The sequence below is a fragment of the Mus caroli genome, unplaced genomic scaffold (genome assembly GCF_978045245.1).
Source record: "Mus caroli unplaced genomic scaffold, Mus_caroli_1 scaffold_13, whole genome shotgun sequence".
Lineage (NCBI taxonomy): Eukaryota > Metazoa > Chordata > Mammalia > Rodentia > Muridae > Mus > Mus caroli.
This window is the reverse complement of record NW_028227268.1, coordinates 6,080,309-6,096,566: the sequence shown is the minus strand read 5'-3', so window position 1 is coordinate 6,096,566 and position 16,258 is coordinate 6,080,309. Positions and strand designations below refer to the sequence as shown.

At 51.4% G+C, this 16,258-nt stretch overlaps 1 protein-coding gene across 6 annotated transcripts in view; it reads left to right on the top strand.

Moving 5' to 3' along the window:
* Positions 1 to 4,753: 4,753 nt before the first annotated feature.
* Positions 4,754 to 16,258, top strand: part of Itgb4 (integrin subunit beta 4) — a 33,099-nt gene continuing 21,594 nt past the window's right edge. For 2 of the 6 annotated variants that reach the window (XM_085829418.1, XM_021175525.3), the window contains exons 1-12: positions 4,755 to 5,083; positions 7,753 to 7,844; positions 9,051 to 9,133; positions 9,336 to 9,437; positions 9,582 to 9,786; positions 10,749 to 10,845; positions 11,015 to 11,186; positions 13,134 to 13,397; positions 13,683 to 13,772; positions 14,067 to 14,189; positions 14,461 to 14,625; positions 15,329 to 15,405. In XM_085829418.1, coding sequence (XP_085685544.1) covers positions 7,763 to 7,844; positions 9,051 to 9,133; positions 9,336 to 9,437; positions 9,582 to 9,786; positions 10,749 to 10,845; positions 11,015 to 11,186; positions 13,134 to 13,397; positions 13,683 to 13,772; positions 14,067 to 14,189; positions 14,461 to 14,625; positions 15,329 to 15,405 — 1,460 coding nt within the window. In that variant the 5' untranslated portion in view covers positions 4,755 to 5,083; positions 7,753 to 7,762. Of the gene's footprint in view, positions 5,084 to 7,752; positions 7,845 to 9,050; positions 9,134 to 9,335; positions 9,438 to 9,581; positions 9,787 to 10,748; positions 10,846 to 11,014; positions 11,187 to 13,133; positions 13,398 to 13,682; positions 13,773 to 14,066; positions 14,190 to 14,460; positions 14,626 to 15,328; positions 15,406 to 16,258 lie in introns of all 6 variants that reach the window. The other 4 variants (XM_021175529.2, XM_085829420.1, XM_085829419.1 and 1 more) reach the window with 3 other exon arrangements.

Here is a 16,258-nt window from a genome sequence, read left to right as displayed (position 1 = left end):
TTTCCCAGGTGAATCAGCCTGAGCCAGGGTGTTCATGCTGGGGTAGAGAGGGATAAAATGCTAAGAGATGTTCAGTGGAAATACAAACGAGAAGCATGAACATACAGAGCTGGGAGGGGGCTCCCTGTGGGGCTGCCGCACAGACAGGAGTACCTGGGTTCAGACCCTAGCATGATGAACAAGTGGGTGTCTGTAATCCCAGTCCTCCCTGGTGGAGAAATCTCAGAAGCTCACAAGCCAGCTAGCCTGACGTACGCAGTGGCAAACAAGAAGAAACTGTCTCAAGTCGGAAGGCAAAGCCAAGATCTGAAGTTGGCCTCTGACCTCCACCAGCCAGGACATACATACACAGATACAGAGATTTTAAAGACATGCACACACATAGACATATAGAAAAAGCCACATAAACATATAGCAGTGGTAAAAAGAATTTTTTGTGTGTCTTTCAGCATGTTTTTTTTACATTTGTGTGTACAAATATGTGTGTATCCATATTTTACACATGCGTGGGTTTACATGTATGTGGGTGCACAGGCACATGGAAGGCTAAGGTTGAAATCAGGAGTCATCCTTCCACTGGACTCATCAAAGCTGGATCTCTTACTCAGACCCAGGGCTCCCTGATAAGCTAGGCTTGCTAGACAGCAGTTTCCGGTATACACCCAGCTCTCTCCACCTTCTGAGGCTTGAATTATAGGAGGGGCTACCTCCCTCACTCTGAATTTCATTAAGTCTGGGGATCTGGGTCACATGGTCAGACTGTGGCAAAGTCCAGCACATCCCTGGAGAATGCAGTACAGCTCATGCGGGAGAGCCAGGATCTGGCTGCAGCTCACCATGGGAGAGCCAGGATCTGGCCGCTGCTCGCCATGGGCAGGTGATGTGTCTCGTTCACATTGCAGCTCATTAAACACTTGTAAACTAAGCAAGTGATTGAACTAGTGGATAAAGTTTTATTTTACAGAGGCTAAGAGCTGGCTCAGTGGTTAAGAGCAGTGGCTGTTCTTCCAGAGGACCTGAATTCATTTCCCAGCATCCTCATGGCAGCTCACAACTGTCTGTAACTCCTGTTCCAGGGAATCTGATGCCCTTGTGCACATACATGCAGTCAAATCGTCAATGTACAGAAAAATAAGTTTTAAAAAAGTTTTCTCTCATGTGTATTACTAAGGATGGAGCCGAGGGCCCGATGCATTCTAGGCTAGTGGCACATCCGTGGCCATTTATCCATTTATGTGAGACAGGGTCTCCAAAGTTGCCCAGACTAGCCTCAAACTTGCCACACAGCTCATGGAAGCCCACAGCGTTAGTGCTCCTACAAGTAGCTGATTGTAGACCACTAAACCCCATAGCTATTTTACTTTTATAAAGTTAACATGCAGACCCAGCGAGATGGCTCAGCAGGTAAAGGCATTTGCCACTCAAGCCTAGCGGCCTGAGTGCCATCCCGGGAACCCACAGAAAGAAGGAAGGAGAGAAATGACAACACAAAGTTGCCCTCTGACCTCCACCTGTTTGCACACATGCGTCATAGACACAGGAACACACAAGGATAAAGGTTTTTTGGGACAGCATTTCTCTGTGTACTCCTGGCTATCCTGGAACTCACAGAAATCCACCTGCTTCTGCCTCTCAAGTGCTGGAATTAAAGGCATGTACCACTACTGCCCAGCTAAAAGTTTTGGGTTTTATTTATTAATTAATTTATTCATTCATTCATTCATTCACTTTACATCACAATATCTACCCTCCCTCCTCCCAGTTCCTACCCAAGACAGCTCCTGCTCCATTCCCCCTCCCCTTCCTGTCAGAGAACAGAGAGACCCCTGGTTCATCTAACACAAGTACTAGCTACACAACTCTGATGTTTAATTTGAACTCCAGACCCCATATAAAAACCGTATGTGCTGACCTAGAGACTGCAGAGCGCTCCCAGAGCTAGGTGGCCAGCTCCCCTGCAGTATTCAGCACAGCAACCGAAACAAGAGACCCTGCTTCAACAGAGCCAACTCCTAAAGATTGTCCTCAAATTTCCACCCTATACTCACAAATAAATATTTTAAAAGATTTATTGGGGTCTGGAGAGATGGCTCAGCAGTTAAGAGCACCAACTGCTTTCCCAAAGGTCCTGAGTTCAAATTCCAGCAACCACATGGTGACTCACAACCATCCATAATGAGATCTGACACCCTCTCCTGGAGTGTCTGAAGTCAGCTACAGTCTACTTACATATAATAAATAAATAAATCTTTTTTTAAAAAGATTTTTTAAAAAGATTTATTAAAGCCGGGCGTGGTGGCGCACGCCTTTAATCCCAGCACTCGGGAGGCAGAGGCAGGCGGATTTCTGAGTTCGAGGCCAGCCTGGTCTACAAAGTGAGTGCCAGGACAGCCAGGGCTACACAGAGAAACCCTGTCTCGAAAAACCAAAAAAAAAAAAAAAAGATTTATTAAGTCTTTTAAAGATTATTAAATGTTTATTTTAACATTTTATGTAAGTTCAGACACACCAGAAGAGGGCATCGGATCCCATTACAGATGGTTGTGAGCCACCGTGTGGTTGCTGGGAATTAAACTCATGACCTCTGGAAGAGGAGTCAGTGCTCTTAACTGCTGAGCCATCTCTCCAGCCTGCAAAGAACTATTTTTGGGTTTTTCTTTTTTTTTTTTTTTTTTGTTTTGTTTTTTTTGGGTTGGTTTTTTGTTTGTTTGGTTGGTTGGTTGGGTTTTTTTTTGTTTTTTGAGACAGGGTTTCTCTGTATAGCCCTGGCTGTCCAGGAACTCACTCTGTAGACCAGACTGGCCTCGACCTCAGAAATCCACCTGCCTCTGCCTCCCAAGTGCTGGGATTTTGGTTTTTTTTTGTTTGTGTGTTTGTTTGTTTGTTTGTTTGGTTTTTTGAGACAGGGTTTCTCTGTATAGCCCTGGCTGTCCTGGAACTCACTTTGTAAACCAGGCTGGCCTCGAACTCAGAAATCCGTCTGCCTCTGCCTCCCAAATGCTGGGATTAAAGGCGTGCGCCATCATGCCCGGCTGCAAAGAACTATTTTTAAATCAATGTGTAGAGTCTTCTTTTCCAGACCGGACTGGGTGCCTACTGGAGTGCCTGATGTCCACAAGGAACTGAGCTGGCCCGGCACGTACATCTGAGTGCCGAAAACACACTGGGCTCCTTCCCCAGTGCCCCCACATTCAGGAGGAAGTCTCCCTAGGAACCTGACCTGTGCAGAACAGCCCTCAGATGGCTGGGCAGGGCTGACAGGGCTATTAAAAATCATTTTTATTTGTATTATGTTTGAGGCAAAATCTGTGTAGCCCTGGCTGGCCTGAAGCTCTCCATGTAGACCAGGCTGACCTTGAACTCACAGAGATCCACCTGCCTCTGCCTCCTGAGTGCTTGGATGAAAGGCCTGCTACACAACAGCAGTGCCTCAACGGACTCGTTTTACTCATTTGTTTATGTGAGAGGGTGGGATGGTTGTACACACCACAGAGACCTTGTGACTATGAGTCCCACCAAGGATCAAACTCATGATCCCTGGTCATGATCGCCAGGTCATGAAGTTTGTCAGCAGGCACCTTGACCCATTAAGACATCTTACCCAATCACACTTGTTTTTTTTTTTTTTTTTTTTTTTTTTAACTCCTCTACCAGGGCTGGGTGGGGCTGGGCTGGTGAAAAACAAAAAATAAAAAACAAAAACAAAAAACCCTCCCTTCTCTCTAGCCCAGACCTGAGCATAGGCCTCTCCACCTCTCCTAACTTGGATTACCCCAGGTTGGGGCAGAAAACATGGGTTCTCCTAGTCCACAGTCCAGTGAGATGATCATTTCAAACCAGTAGAGCAAATGCCATACTCTGGTCTGGAGGTCTAGCTCAGCGGTAGAGTACATGGTTGATACGCATGAAGACCTATGTTCCATCCCAAGCACCGTATCAAAAGGAAGATAATAAAAGGACAGGCGTGGTGATGGATGCCTGTAATCCCAGCACTTGCAAGGTAGAGGCAGGAGAATTACCCCAAGTTCAAGACTAGCCTGGGCTACTCGGTGGGAAAAGGCCCTATTCTCCGACCGGACTTAGAAACCAACAGAGGATGTGGCAAAGCCGAAGAAAACTAAAGATCTTGTAACATTCAAGGTTCAGGGTCTTCAAATATAAGGATAAATCCAGCTGAGTTTCAGACTCCATACTCTGGCTCTGACACTTGGCGAGCTTGAAGCCCCCACGGGTTGAGGAGGTCCAGTGCTGGCGGCGAGCATTAGCTAACCCCGTGAGACTAGAGCTGGGTTCTTGCAGCGCCTCAACCGGCTCATTATTAAACAGAAACGGGGCCTGAAGGCACTGGAGAGCCTGCCGCAAGAGAAAGATTTGTGAATCAGCTTGTCACCAACACTGTAACAATCCATGAGTGCTACTCCACACTAGGTCACGTGGCCTCTTGATGGCTACAATTACATTTTAAGGAGATTTGAGTATCCGAAGAAACCCAGAGGCCCCAGTCCTTGCCTCTCGGTTCCTCTAGTAGAGGCAGAGAGAACCCAGTGGCCAGCAGTCCAAGAGTGCTAAGTCTCCCTACCAGTTGGGGGCACGACCCATCCTCGCGCTGACACAAAGAGGGTGGTACACGACCCGATGACCGTCGAGGCAGCGGGACTGACCCAGCTGGGCTCACTGTATTAAAAAGCGGATCCGCGACCCGGTGTGGCCGGGAGACCCGATCCGGGAGCCTGGACGGGTGGGGAAGCCGGAGCCCCGGTCTGTGCTTCAGGGAAGAGTGGCTCCTCCTCCAGCCCCCTCCGCGGCGGCTCGGGGCTCGGGGCCGGCGCCGGTTGAGCCGCAGCCCTTTCCGGGGGGCGGGCCTGGCGGCTGCGGCGACACCCCAGCTCCTGCCCCGACAGGTGCGCGCAGCGCGCAGGAATGCAGTCCGCCTGACTCACCAGCGCCTCCTTCCTACCTGCGCCGCCCGTCCATAAAGCGCTGCTGGCTCCCGCCCGCCGCCGCCCGCCCTGCTGCCCCGCCGGGCTCGCCCGCGCGCTCAGCTCGACCCAACGCAGCCCAAGTCCGAGGAAGTCCCACTAAGGTAGGTGCAGGTCCCGCTGCAGATCCGAGGGCACACCGCCCGCCCCGGTGCCCCGGGACAACAGGGCTCGAGAGGAAAGTGAATACCCACTCCGGCCCGGGGCTTTTGTTTCCCTTCCCTTCCCTGAAGATTGGCAGGCCCTGGCTCCCTCTGCCCATGCTGCCAGGACAGGTGCCAACCCTGCCAGGATGTGGGAAGGGGACAGCTGGGAGCGGGGTAGTTGGGATCTAGGGAAAGAATGGTGAACATCAGATACCCCTGCTAGAAAAGGACATTGGGTAGGTGGGTAATAGGAGTGGGTAGAGGCTGGGGGCTCACCAGCCCTCTGAGTGTCTACCTCCCCTTGGCAATCTGAAGATAGTAGAGGAACAACGTAACTATCTTGCAGCAAGCCCCCTTCTTGTTCGGCTTGACAGGACCTGCTGTGTGGTGACCCGTGTGCATGTCAGGCGTGGGGAGTCCCTGATTTTCCTCTTGGCTGGCCCGCAGCCTGCTCTCTTCCCGCTCTTGCCCGCCCCAGGCACCTTTGTTTGGGGGACCTTTCAGAATCTCACCCAGCAGTCCCGCGAGCACTTGGCCCCTTCCATACGCTCTTTCCCACGATCCTTGGAGGAGCCTTCTGGCTGTCACTGTGGCCCGGGACTCCAGGTGGCTCCCAAGGGTAGGGGCAGACCTCTTCCTTCTTCCCGACAGACTTGCCACACCCTGAGCATAGGTTCAACCCAGATGGCACGTTTGTTTCTCCCCTCGTCCGAACTCCGAACTAAAAGTGAAAATTGAGTCTCCGGGGGGCTGAGAGAATGGACAGCAGAAAATGAGCGTTTGACTCCTTAACTCTGCCTTCCAATAGCTGACAGGGTGGGCAAGGAGCTGTTGTTACAGCTTCAAGAACTGCTGTCCTGTCTGGTCCAGCCTGCCATGGCTACACACTCTGTGATGGCATCCTCAGTCCTAGCCTTTATGTGAAATCTTATTGTTTCTATACTAGGCGACTACTTTTAGAACTTTTAAAATACAAGTTGGGTCGAAGCAAACACTCGAATGTCTGCCTAGGCCCTTATATTATATAGTTCCTCTGTGTGTGTGTGTGTGTGTGTGTGTGTGTGTGTGTGTGTGTGTAGGTTCAGTGTGAAATCTGCACTGCCCCCAAATCCCCATCAGACCCTCCCAGTGCTGACTGCTGGAAGGGGAGGCTCCACAGCCCCAGTGCCTCATCTGTCCTAAGGCACACACAGGCAAGCCTCTCCCACTGGGGTCCTGTGCCTTGGTAACCCTTTGCTGACGTGCTGGGTGTGTGTTGCCGTCCTGTCCGTTTGGGACAGCCCTGTATGCTGGGTCTGTGTAAGAGCTGGGTTTGTCCCTCTGGTGTCCATACCTGCCTAGGTAATTGAGCCCCGAGGAGGCCAAATCTGCAGCTTGCATTATGTAGCGTGTGGGTGTGGTGCCTACGCCCAAGGCTATAAGAAACTCATTTCTCCTAGGAGTCACGCCTCTGCTGATTCAGGGCTCCCCTCTAGCCACTACCCTGTTAGGGTGACTTCTCCATGCTGGCTCTGACTGTGGACATGCTGGGACTGATGTCTGTCTCCTTAGGGACCATGCCTTGGATGCAGGGGACTGTACCTGCCTACTTTTTTTTTCTGAGCAGAGGGCCTCAGCCTTACAGACCCTGGGATTGTCCCTGCCCTACAATGTGGGGGTGCTAAGAAAGGATCCAAGGTGGAGGGACAGTGGATGTGACCTTGTCTGTGCCCCTGGACGTTCTGGCCCTAAACAAAAAAGGTGTAGCCCTGACCTTTGCCCTCCTCTGTGCAGACCTTGGTAGCTCTGGAGCCAGGCTCTTCCCTGACAAGGCTTTGAGCTGCCCTTCTTTTCAGAGACCTTGAAGGCTTCTGGTGCCCTGAGATGGTTTACCAATACTCTAATGGCCACCATTGTGTGACAGAGGGCAACAGGGTCTCCTAAACTAACCCCAGGCCCTGCTTGGGTGTCCTGAAACTCTGGGATAGTTGGGTAGAAAGCAGGGTGTTTAGGAGCCACTGGTGGAACTGCTGGTGAGCCAACAGTGTAGAACACCGACAGCAGCCACTCCCAAGCCAGCACCTCTCCTCTTGGTCCCACCACCTGCACAAAGAACACTACAATTGGTACGGAGCAGGCAGTGGGGGTCAGAGCCCTGTAGAGGAAGCCTACCTACTGAGAGACCATAGCTCCACCCACTGGGAACTGCCAGGCAAAGACATAATAAAAGCCCACCCTGCCTTTGCTGAGACCAGCTCCAAGAGACCTGGTACTGGATCATCCTCAGAGCCCAGAGTCCACAAAGGCCAGAGAGCTCTTCCTCGGACAGGACAAAGGTATCAGGGCCTGTGGTCACTCAGGGATGGCAAGAAAGAGGTAGTGCAGAAAACAGGTATAAAACTCCTCATCTCTTCCACTGACAAACAGAGTATCCCCATGGCCAGCTAACCGTGATTGCCGCCATCTCTTCCACTTCCCAAGCGCTGGGATTATAGGCACGATCCACCATGTGCATGCAGCTTGAGCCTCCAGCTCCACACTTACACAGGAGTGTCTCACCTGACCTGTGGAGCTCTGGTGGGGATCCAGGGAGCCCATGCTGGAGACCAGTGCTGTAGAGACATCATGTGTCCACTATGGTTTTGCAGGAGGAGGAGGATGGCAGGGCCCTGTTGCAGCCCATGGGTGAAGCTGCTGCTGCTGGCAGCAATGCTGAGTGCCAGCCTCCCTGGAGACCTGGGTGAGTCGGAACATCCCTGCAGCCCCCTCCAGGCAGCTCAAGACACGACTCTGCATCAATCAGTCAGTCAGTCAACTGATGGCTGGACATCCCTGAGGATCCACGCCCGCCCTTCACCTCTGATAGCTGTAGCCCTGCTAGGTGGTCTGGGGTAGAAAGGAAAGAGGGGAGCAGCCCACTTAGAGGCAGAGCTGAGACCTCAGTGCTGGAGCTAAGGGTTGGAGGAACCTTCAGGGAGACTGCTGACATATCAACTATGCGCTTGAGGGTTCCTGGTTGGAGAATGGCTCCGACCAGTTACATTTTCCTGTCAGGTGAGGTCATGTTCATTACTGGTGGAGGACTATGATGGGAATATTTACACCATAGAATTAGACAATCTCAGGAAATCAGGGCTTCCCTTCCCTCATCAAAACCAGTACTAAACCCTGACCAGGGAGCCACAGACTAGAGTTCAAGAGAGCCTTACTGTGCTCTGGTGCAGCTAGTAGGGCTTTATTGTGATTCTAACTAGAATGAAGGGGAACCCCAATAACATCTGTGAAACTTGAGGTCTTTCATTCACCTTCTGGGAACCTACTGTGTCTACCCACCCTTAGGCACAAGGTTCCTGTGATAAAGAAGACAGACAGAGCCCCTTCACTAGAGGAGCCTCAGGGGACAGACCGGTCCCCTGGCAGCAATCTAGGAGGCATCATGAGGAGGGACTGACAGGGAAGGAATGGTGGATGTGGCTTGTCACAGGGGTGACAGCCACGCTGGACAGATGAGAGCTTCGGTAGGGCCAAACAATTACAGCCAACCTTTTGACATTGAGGCATGATGTCGTCTACAAAGTTCCTGCATGAGAACTATTCAATCGCGTTACCAAAAATTAAAAATAAAATCTCACGATGTTTTAACTAAGTCTACTATTGTGCATTGGTCTGCACTGGTAGTTATGTTTAGTCACAGGAGGCCGAGGGCTGCAGACTGGACATCCCTGGAAAGGATGAAGTGGCAAAGCCTGTACTTTCCATCCTCCCAACTTAAGAAGAAGAAGGGTCCAGGTTTCAGACCTGGCCCTGCTCGTCTCTAGCTGTGCCGTGTGGAATAGACAGGCCATGATCTCCTCTCTAAGTTTGGAAGAGAGGAGCCATACCTCTCTCTGGTGAGGGTGCAGTTGGGAAGGTTGCGGCCCTCACTCGTGTGCCCTCCGCTCACCAGCCAACCGCTGCAAGAAGGCTCAGGTGAAGAGCTGTACCGAGTGCATCCGGGTGGACAAGAGCTGTGCCTACTGCACAGACGAGGTGAGCTACTGCCACCAGGCTTCCTGGGCCAGCCTGAGCTGCCATCCACCGCCCCTTGCCCCACCTCCGTCAGCCTAGCCCCAGGTCAGCCAGGGTTGTGAGAAGAGGTGACGTGGTGGGAGTAATCAGAAGGAAATAAACCAGGTGTGTGGCAGCCCGGGGTTGGCTGTCACCTGCCCTGAGCCCATCTGTTTCTGGCCAGCTGTTCAAGGAGAGGCGCTGCAACACCCAGGCGGAGCTTCTGGCTGCAGGCTGCCGGGGAGAAAGCATACTGGTCATGGAGAGCAGCCTTGAAATCACAGAGGTGCCTGGATTAGGAGGGGAAGGGTGGGTTCTCCATGCATGAGGCTGGGGTGGTTATAAGGACCATAGTGCCCTGTCTGGGATGCCCCCTCTCAGATCTCCAGAGTGGCCTCCTAATAAACTGCTCCACTCCCTTGGAACACAGAACACCCAGATCGACACCAGCCTGCACCGCAGCCAGGTATCTCCCCAAGGCCTGCAAGTCCGGCTGCGGCCGGGTGAGGAGCGCAGCTTTATGTTCCAGGTGTTTGAGCCCCTGGAGAGCCCCGTGGATCTGTATATCCTCATGGACTTCTCCAACTCCATGTCTGACGATCTGGACAACCTCAAGCAGATGGGGCAGAACCTGGGTGTGCTGCAGTGTGGAAAAGATGGGAGGGTGGAGGTGGGGCTCGCCCAGCTAGCTCAGGACGCACATAGCCCTTGTGGAAAGGTGAGACATCTGAGCCCCCAGACACACATACACTGCAAAAAGCCCTCATTCACAGAGGGAGATTCTGGCCGGAGCCTGCTCACTATTCGAGGTTGCACGGGAGGCCCGAGAATGAATGGCAAACCACTGAGCCACCTGGCCCTGACAAAGAGGGAACCCCATGCCACAAGGCCATAGCTATGTCAGATCTGTGGACTAAACTAGGTCAGCTCTCCCATTATTTCTGAATGCATAATTCTAAGACCCCTCCAGTCCCATTTCCCCCACCTGTAAACCTGAACAACAGGGGCTGGAGAGATGGCTTCACAGTTAAGAGCACTGGCTGCCCTTCCAGGAGGCCTGAGTTCAATTCCCAGCATTCACCAGACAGCTCACAAGCATCTGGAGCTCCAGTTCCAAGGGATGGGACCCCTCTTTGGGCCTCTATGGACACCAGGCACCCTCTGGTACACAGTCAGATATGCTGGCAAAATACCCATACACATAAAATAAGATAAAATAAAATAAGATGCCGGGCGTGGTGGCGCACGCCTTTAATCCCAGCACTCGGGAGGCAGAGGCAGGCGGATTTCTGAGTTCGAGACCAGCCTGGTCTACAAAGTGAGTTCCAGGACAGCCAGGGCTATACAGAGAAACCCTGTCTCGAAAAACCAAAAAAAAAATAAATAAATAAAAATAAAATTAAGATAAGAAGAAAAGAAAAAAAAAAAGCAAAGGAAAGAAACAAAACGAAACAAGAACTAAGAGTATCTGAAGAGCTGGGCACCAAGCAGTGTTTACACAAGGTCACCTTTGCTAGCTTCCTCCCTCCTGAGCTGGCATAGGGTCCCCTGTGGGGATGCTGGCACTCAACTGTCCTTCTCTTTTCCTGGTGCCCAGCCAAGATCCTGCGTCAGCTCACCAGCGACTACACCATTGGATTTGGAAAGTTTGTGGACAAAGTCAGTGTCCCTCAGACAGACATGAGGCCCGAGAAGTGAGTGGCTGGTTGGGTGTGGACGGGCAGGGGTCCTGGTCATGTGTTCAATGTCCTCTCACACTGGCACATAGGAGTCTCCTCTGACTGCATTGCATCATACGCACTGGAGCACGGGGGACCTGATCCCTCCCTGCCTGAAGCTGACTCTGTTTCCACCTCTGCCCAGACTGAAGGAGCCCTGGCCCAACAGTGATCCCCCATTCTCCTTCAAGAACGTTATCAGCTTAACAGAGAATGTGGAAGAATTCTGGAACAAACTGCAAGGAGAACGCATCTCGGGCAACCTGGACGCTCCTGAAGGGGGCTTCGATGCCATCCTGCAGACAGCCGTGTGCACAGTGAGTGCCGAGGGTCCCCGCCAGCCTAGGCCAGGGCTGTGGCTTTCTGGGAAGGACATAAACTTCTGCTGGCCCATTCTACCACTGTTAGACTCAGAATCCCTGTTGGGGTTCCCAGAGGCTTAGACCCCATTCCTTAAGATCATGAGATGTTCTAGCAACCCCTAACTCTAGTCCTAGTTCTGACACACTGGGAATCCAGGTCTGTGCCTGCATTGTCACAACCTGTGTTTGTATTGGCCAGTGAGTCAGACATGGCTCTAGTGGTCCTGGAATATTCAGGATCCTGACACTAGCCTACCACACCATCTCCCAGGTCACAAGCTGTGCAGTCTCCAACTGTGCTAGCAGCTAACTATTTGTTTGTTTGTTTATTTGTTTGCTTATCATGTGTATGCATGCCACCGTCTAGAGGTAGATACACAGAGGTCAAGAGACAACTTTTGGGGGTCAGTTCTCTCCTTTCCCCATGCCTGGGAGTTATAACTCAGATTATCAGGCTTGAAGACAAGTATTGCCTGCAGAGCCCTACAGCTGACCCAGGGCTGGCAGCTAAAATGGCCACTTCATTGTATGCCTACATCAATTTTTTTTTTCATTTTGAAAATAATCTAAGCCAGGCGTGGTGGCGCATGCCTTTAGTCCCAGCACTCGGGAGGCAGAGGCAGGCAGATTTCTGAGTTCGAGGCCAGCCTGGTCTACAAAGTGAGTTCCAGGACAGCCAGGGCTACACAGAGAAACCCTGTCTCGAAAAACAATAAAAGAAATCTATCTGCACTGCAGATAAATTAGAAGACAAAGACCGAAAATTGCCTATAATTCCAAAACAACAAACAGCCATCTCTTTGATAGCCTGTCCTACACTTTGTTCCTTTTCCCACATTTTATGTAGTGGGATTGTTTCTCCTATAATTCTGTTTTTTGTTGTTGTTGTTTTGGTTTGGTTTGGTTTGGTTTGGTTTGGTTTGGTGTGAGTTTGAAGCTAACCTGGTCTACATAATGAATTCTAGGACAGCTAGGGCTATATAGAGAGACCCTGTCTCAAGATAAATAAATAAATAAAACAAATAAAAAATTCCACCCAAATAGTGCTAGATGTGGTGGTCTGTGCCAATAACCATAGCATTCAAGATGCTAAGACAGGAAGATCACAAGTCTGAGGTCAGCCTGGACTATGGGGCTAGCCTGGACTAAGGCTAAGATCTTATCTTAAAAACAAAGATACCCTATATATTTTTCAAATTATTTGCCATATACTGCTGCCTTAGCCAATGTTCTATGGCTGTGAATAGACACCATGGTCACAGCAACTCTTATAAAGGAAAGCACTGCCTTGGGGCTGGCTTACAGTTTCAGTGGTTTAGTCCGTTTTTCATGGCGGGAAGCATGGTGGTATGTAGGGAGACATGGTGCTTCATCCACAGCCACAGGCAGCAGGAAGAGACGATGGCTAGGAATAAACTTCTGAACCCCCAAAGCCTCCAATAAGCCACGCCCCCAATCCCTCTCAAGTAGTCTCACTCCCCAATGACCAAGCATTCAAATATATGAGCCTGCGGGGGCCTGTCCTATGGAACCCACCATAACCACTCCATCTCCTTCCGCCTGCCCATTTCACTTAACATGGTGCACTCTCCTGTGTATCTAAACTATCCTTGCAGTGTGGCTGAGGGCTTGGGGTCAGGGGGAACTGTTCCAGGACATCAGATTTGACTCTCTCATGGTGCCCGTGCTGGGCACACCCTCTGAGCACACTTTCCCTGCACACTATCTCTCTCCGGTTTTCTGTCATTCGCGTGCACGTGCGGCATGGTAGACATGCTGCTAATCCCGTGGCTTCGGTCCAGCCCCCTGTTGGGAAACGCTTCCCTTTTCCTACCTCAAGAAAGAATGTCAAGTCCTCAGCAAGCAGCCTGCTCAGTGGATGTGCCCCTCCTTGCCTTGCAGAGGGACATTGGCTGGAGGGCTGACAGCACCCACCTGCTGGTGTTCTCCACCGAGTCTGCCTTCCACTACGAGGCTGATGGTGCCAACGTGCTGGCCGGCATCATGAACCGCAATGATGAGAAATGCCACCTGGACGCCTCGGGCGCCTACACCCAATACAAGACACAGGACTACCCATCAGTGCCCACGCTGGTTCGCCTGCTTGCCAAGCATAACATCATCCCCATCTTTGCTGTCACCAACTACTCTTACAGCTACTATGAGGTGCGAGGCCTGGGCTCCTGGGCAGTGGGAGGGGGGAGGGCGGGGGGAGAGAGAATCAGAACCTCTTAACTTCCTTCATTCTCCCCTCCTCATCGCCTCCCCCCCAAGCTTCTGGGTCCCAAAAAGTGGGCTCTGATGGGAAGAACTCCAACCCTCAAGCAGATGGGAGAGGAGGCATGTGGCATAGTAAATGTAGCTAGAGAGAGTTCTCTAGTAAGATAGTAAGTATCCAAGGAGAATACAAAGTGATGGAGCTTAACCCAAGGCCTGTGGTGTCTCTTGTAGAAGCTCCATAAGTATTTCCCCGTCTCCTCTCTGGGAGTCCTGCAAGAGGATTCATCCAACATCGTGGAGCTGCTGGAGGAGGCCTTCTATGTGAGGACCAGGGAGGACTGCAGAGGCTGAGCCCCGCTGGGAGAGGGAGGGAGGGAGGAGTGGGCGAGCGGTTGAAGGATGAGTCTGGGATAGGCCAGTGAAGGGGGTCTTTGGCCCTCCCTGGAGCCTGAGTGTCTACTTGGCAATGGCCCAGGTCCCTGCAGGGCCTGCCACTGTGCTCCCATGCTCACCCCATCTGTCTTCCATTCCAGTCAGGTGGAGAACAGCCAGACCAAGCCAAGGTGACTGAGCCTCGGCTCCCCCACAGACCACTAATCATTTCTTCTCCTTTAGCGAATTCGCTCCAACCTGGACATCCGGGCTCTGGACAGCCCCAGAGGCCTGAGAACAGAGGTCACCTCCGATTCTCTCCAGAAGACGGAGACTGGGTCCTTTCACATCAAGCGGGGGGAAGTGGTATGCTCCTGTGGACACGAGGGAATGGGAGGCTAGGCGTAGCTTCCTAAAGGAGTGGTATCTTCTAACAAGGGACACACATGGGCCCTGGGGTTCCATTCTTCTGGCGTTGATCTCTTGGAGGAGCCTGGCACTTTCCTCTGCTTACCAAGTCCCTGTCCATACACTGGGAGTGAATAAGTGTGTGCGGCAATGAGGGCTGCTAAGATGAGCGAACAGGCTAATGTCAAAGTGCCACTGTCTGCCTCCGCTGACACTGGGATCCCTGCAGGGCACATACAATGTGCATCTTCGGGCAGTGGAGGACATAGATGGAACACATGTGTGCCAGATGGCTAAAGAAGACCAAGGGGGCAACATCCACCTGAAACCCTCCTTCTCTGATGGCCTCCGGATGGATGCGAGTGTGATCTGTGACGTGTGCCCCTGTGAGCTGGTAAGAATCAGCCCTGCTGTGGGGAAGGAAGGGAGGAGCTGAGCCCTGCTCTAGGACCCTGGATAAAAGAGATAGAACCTCCTGTGGATACACATCCCTGGAGGGCTGTCCCAAGTCACAGAGAGCAGCAGAAGTGTCCAGTGGCAAAGCCAGGCATAAAAGAAACACTTGTAGCCGAGCGTGGTGGTGCACACCTTTAATCCCAGCACTCTGGAGGCAGAGGCATGGGGATTTCTGAGTTCGAGGCCAGCCTGGTCTACAGAATGAGTTCCAGGACAGCCAGGGCTATACAGAGAAACCCTGTCTCGAAAAACCAAAAAAAAAAAAAAAAAAAAAAAAAAAAAAAGAAAAGAAAGAAGAAACGCTTGTAACCACGCATTTAGGAGGCTGGAAAGAGAGACCAGTCTGGGCTGTATAGAAAGTTCCAGCCTGGCAGTGGAGGTGCAGAGGCAGGCGGATCTCTGAGTTCAAGCCCAGCCTGGTCTGCAGAGCCAATTCCAGGACAGCCAGGGCAACACAGATAGATCTTGTCTTAGAAGAAAAAAAAAAAAATCAAAGCAAAACAAACAAAAACAGAAAGAGAGAGAGAGAGAGTTCCAGACCAGCCTCAGCTACATAGTAAGACCTTGTCCCCTACCCACCAAATGTGCTCAGTGGCTCTGTCCCTCCTTCTATTTGTGGACACATCCTGATCTTGTTCCAGCAAAAGGAAGTTCGATCAGCTCGCTGTCACTTCAGAGGAGACTTCATGTGTGGACATTGTGTATGCAATGAGGGCTGGTGAGTTGGGGAAGGGAGCCTCCCCTGACATGTTCGGCCGCAGAACAGTCCTTGTATATTCAGGTCCTTGGAAAGGCTGAAGGGCGGAGGGAGAGGGAGTGCATTCAATTGTTGGGCAACTCTGGTTTAAAACTATTTGGGATGGTCCTTACTTAACTGAATCTGGCTTAGTCTGTTTGGGGCTGGTTTTATTTTGTTTGATTGATTGAAAGGTGGGTTTTGTTGAGTCTTACTGTGTAGGGCAGACTGGCCTCAAACTCACAATCCTGCCTTAGACCTGCAAGTCCCGAGTCTATGCAACCAGGCCTGTCTCTGATATCCAACTCCTCCTCCTCCTCTTCTTCCTCCTCCTCTTCAGTTACAATGGTGCAGAAGTGGCTGACTGTAGGCTGGGTGGGGCTAAGCTGTTACTGGTTTAGGCGCTGGAAATGTGGTTCAATTTACAATGGGTTTGTTGCGCATAACCCGATCATAAACTGAGGCACATTCACACACGGACACATGGACGATTTCTGGGTGTCTCTCTGCTAAGACGGACAAGATGGCTGTCAGGGGTGGGGCTGGGTGTTGGGAGCACGTCTGACCTGCTTTTCACTTCAAATCTTTTCCATCACACTCAGACCTCCTAATCTGAACTGAGTTTAGTAGCAGATATGATGGCTTACATCCCAACACTCGGGAGGCAGAGGCAGGTGGATCTCTGAGACTTTGAGGTTAGTCTGGTCTATATATTCAGCAAGTTCCAGGCCAGCTAGGCCCTGTCTCAGTAAAAAAAAGAAATTAGCTTGTAGGTGAGTGAGGGTAAGAGTGTTTAAAACGTCAAGACACTTGCTGGCTGCAGCACTTCATACGG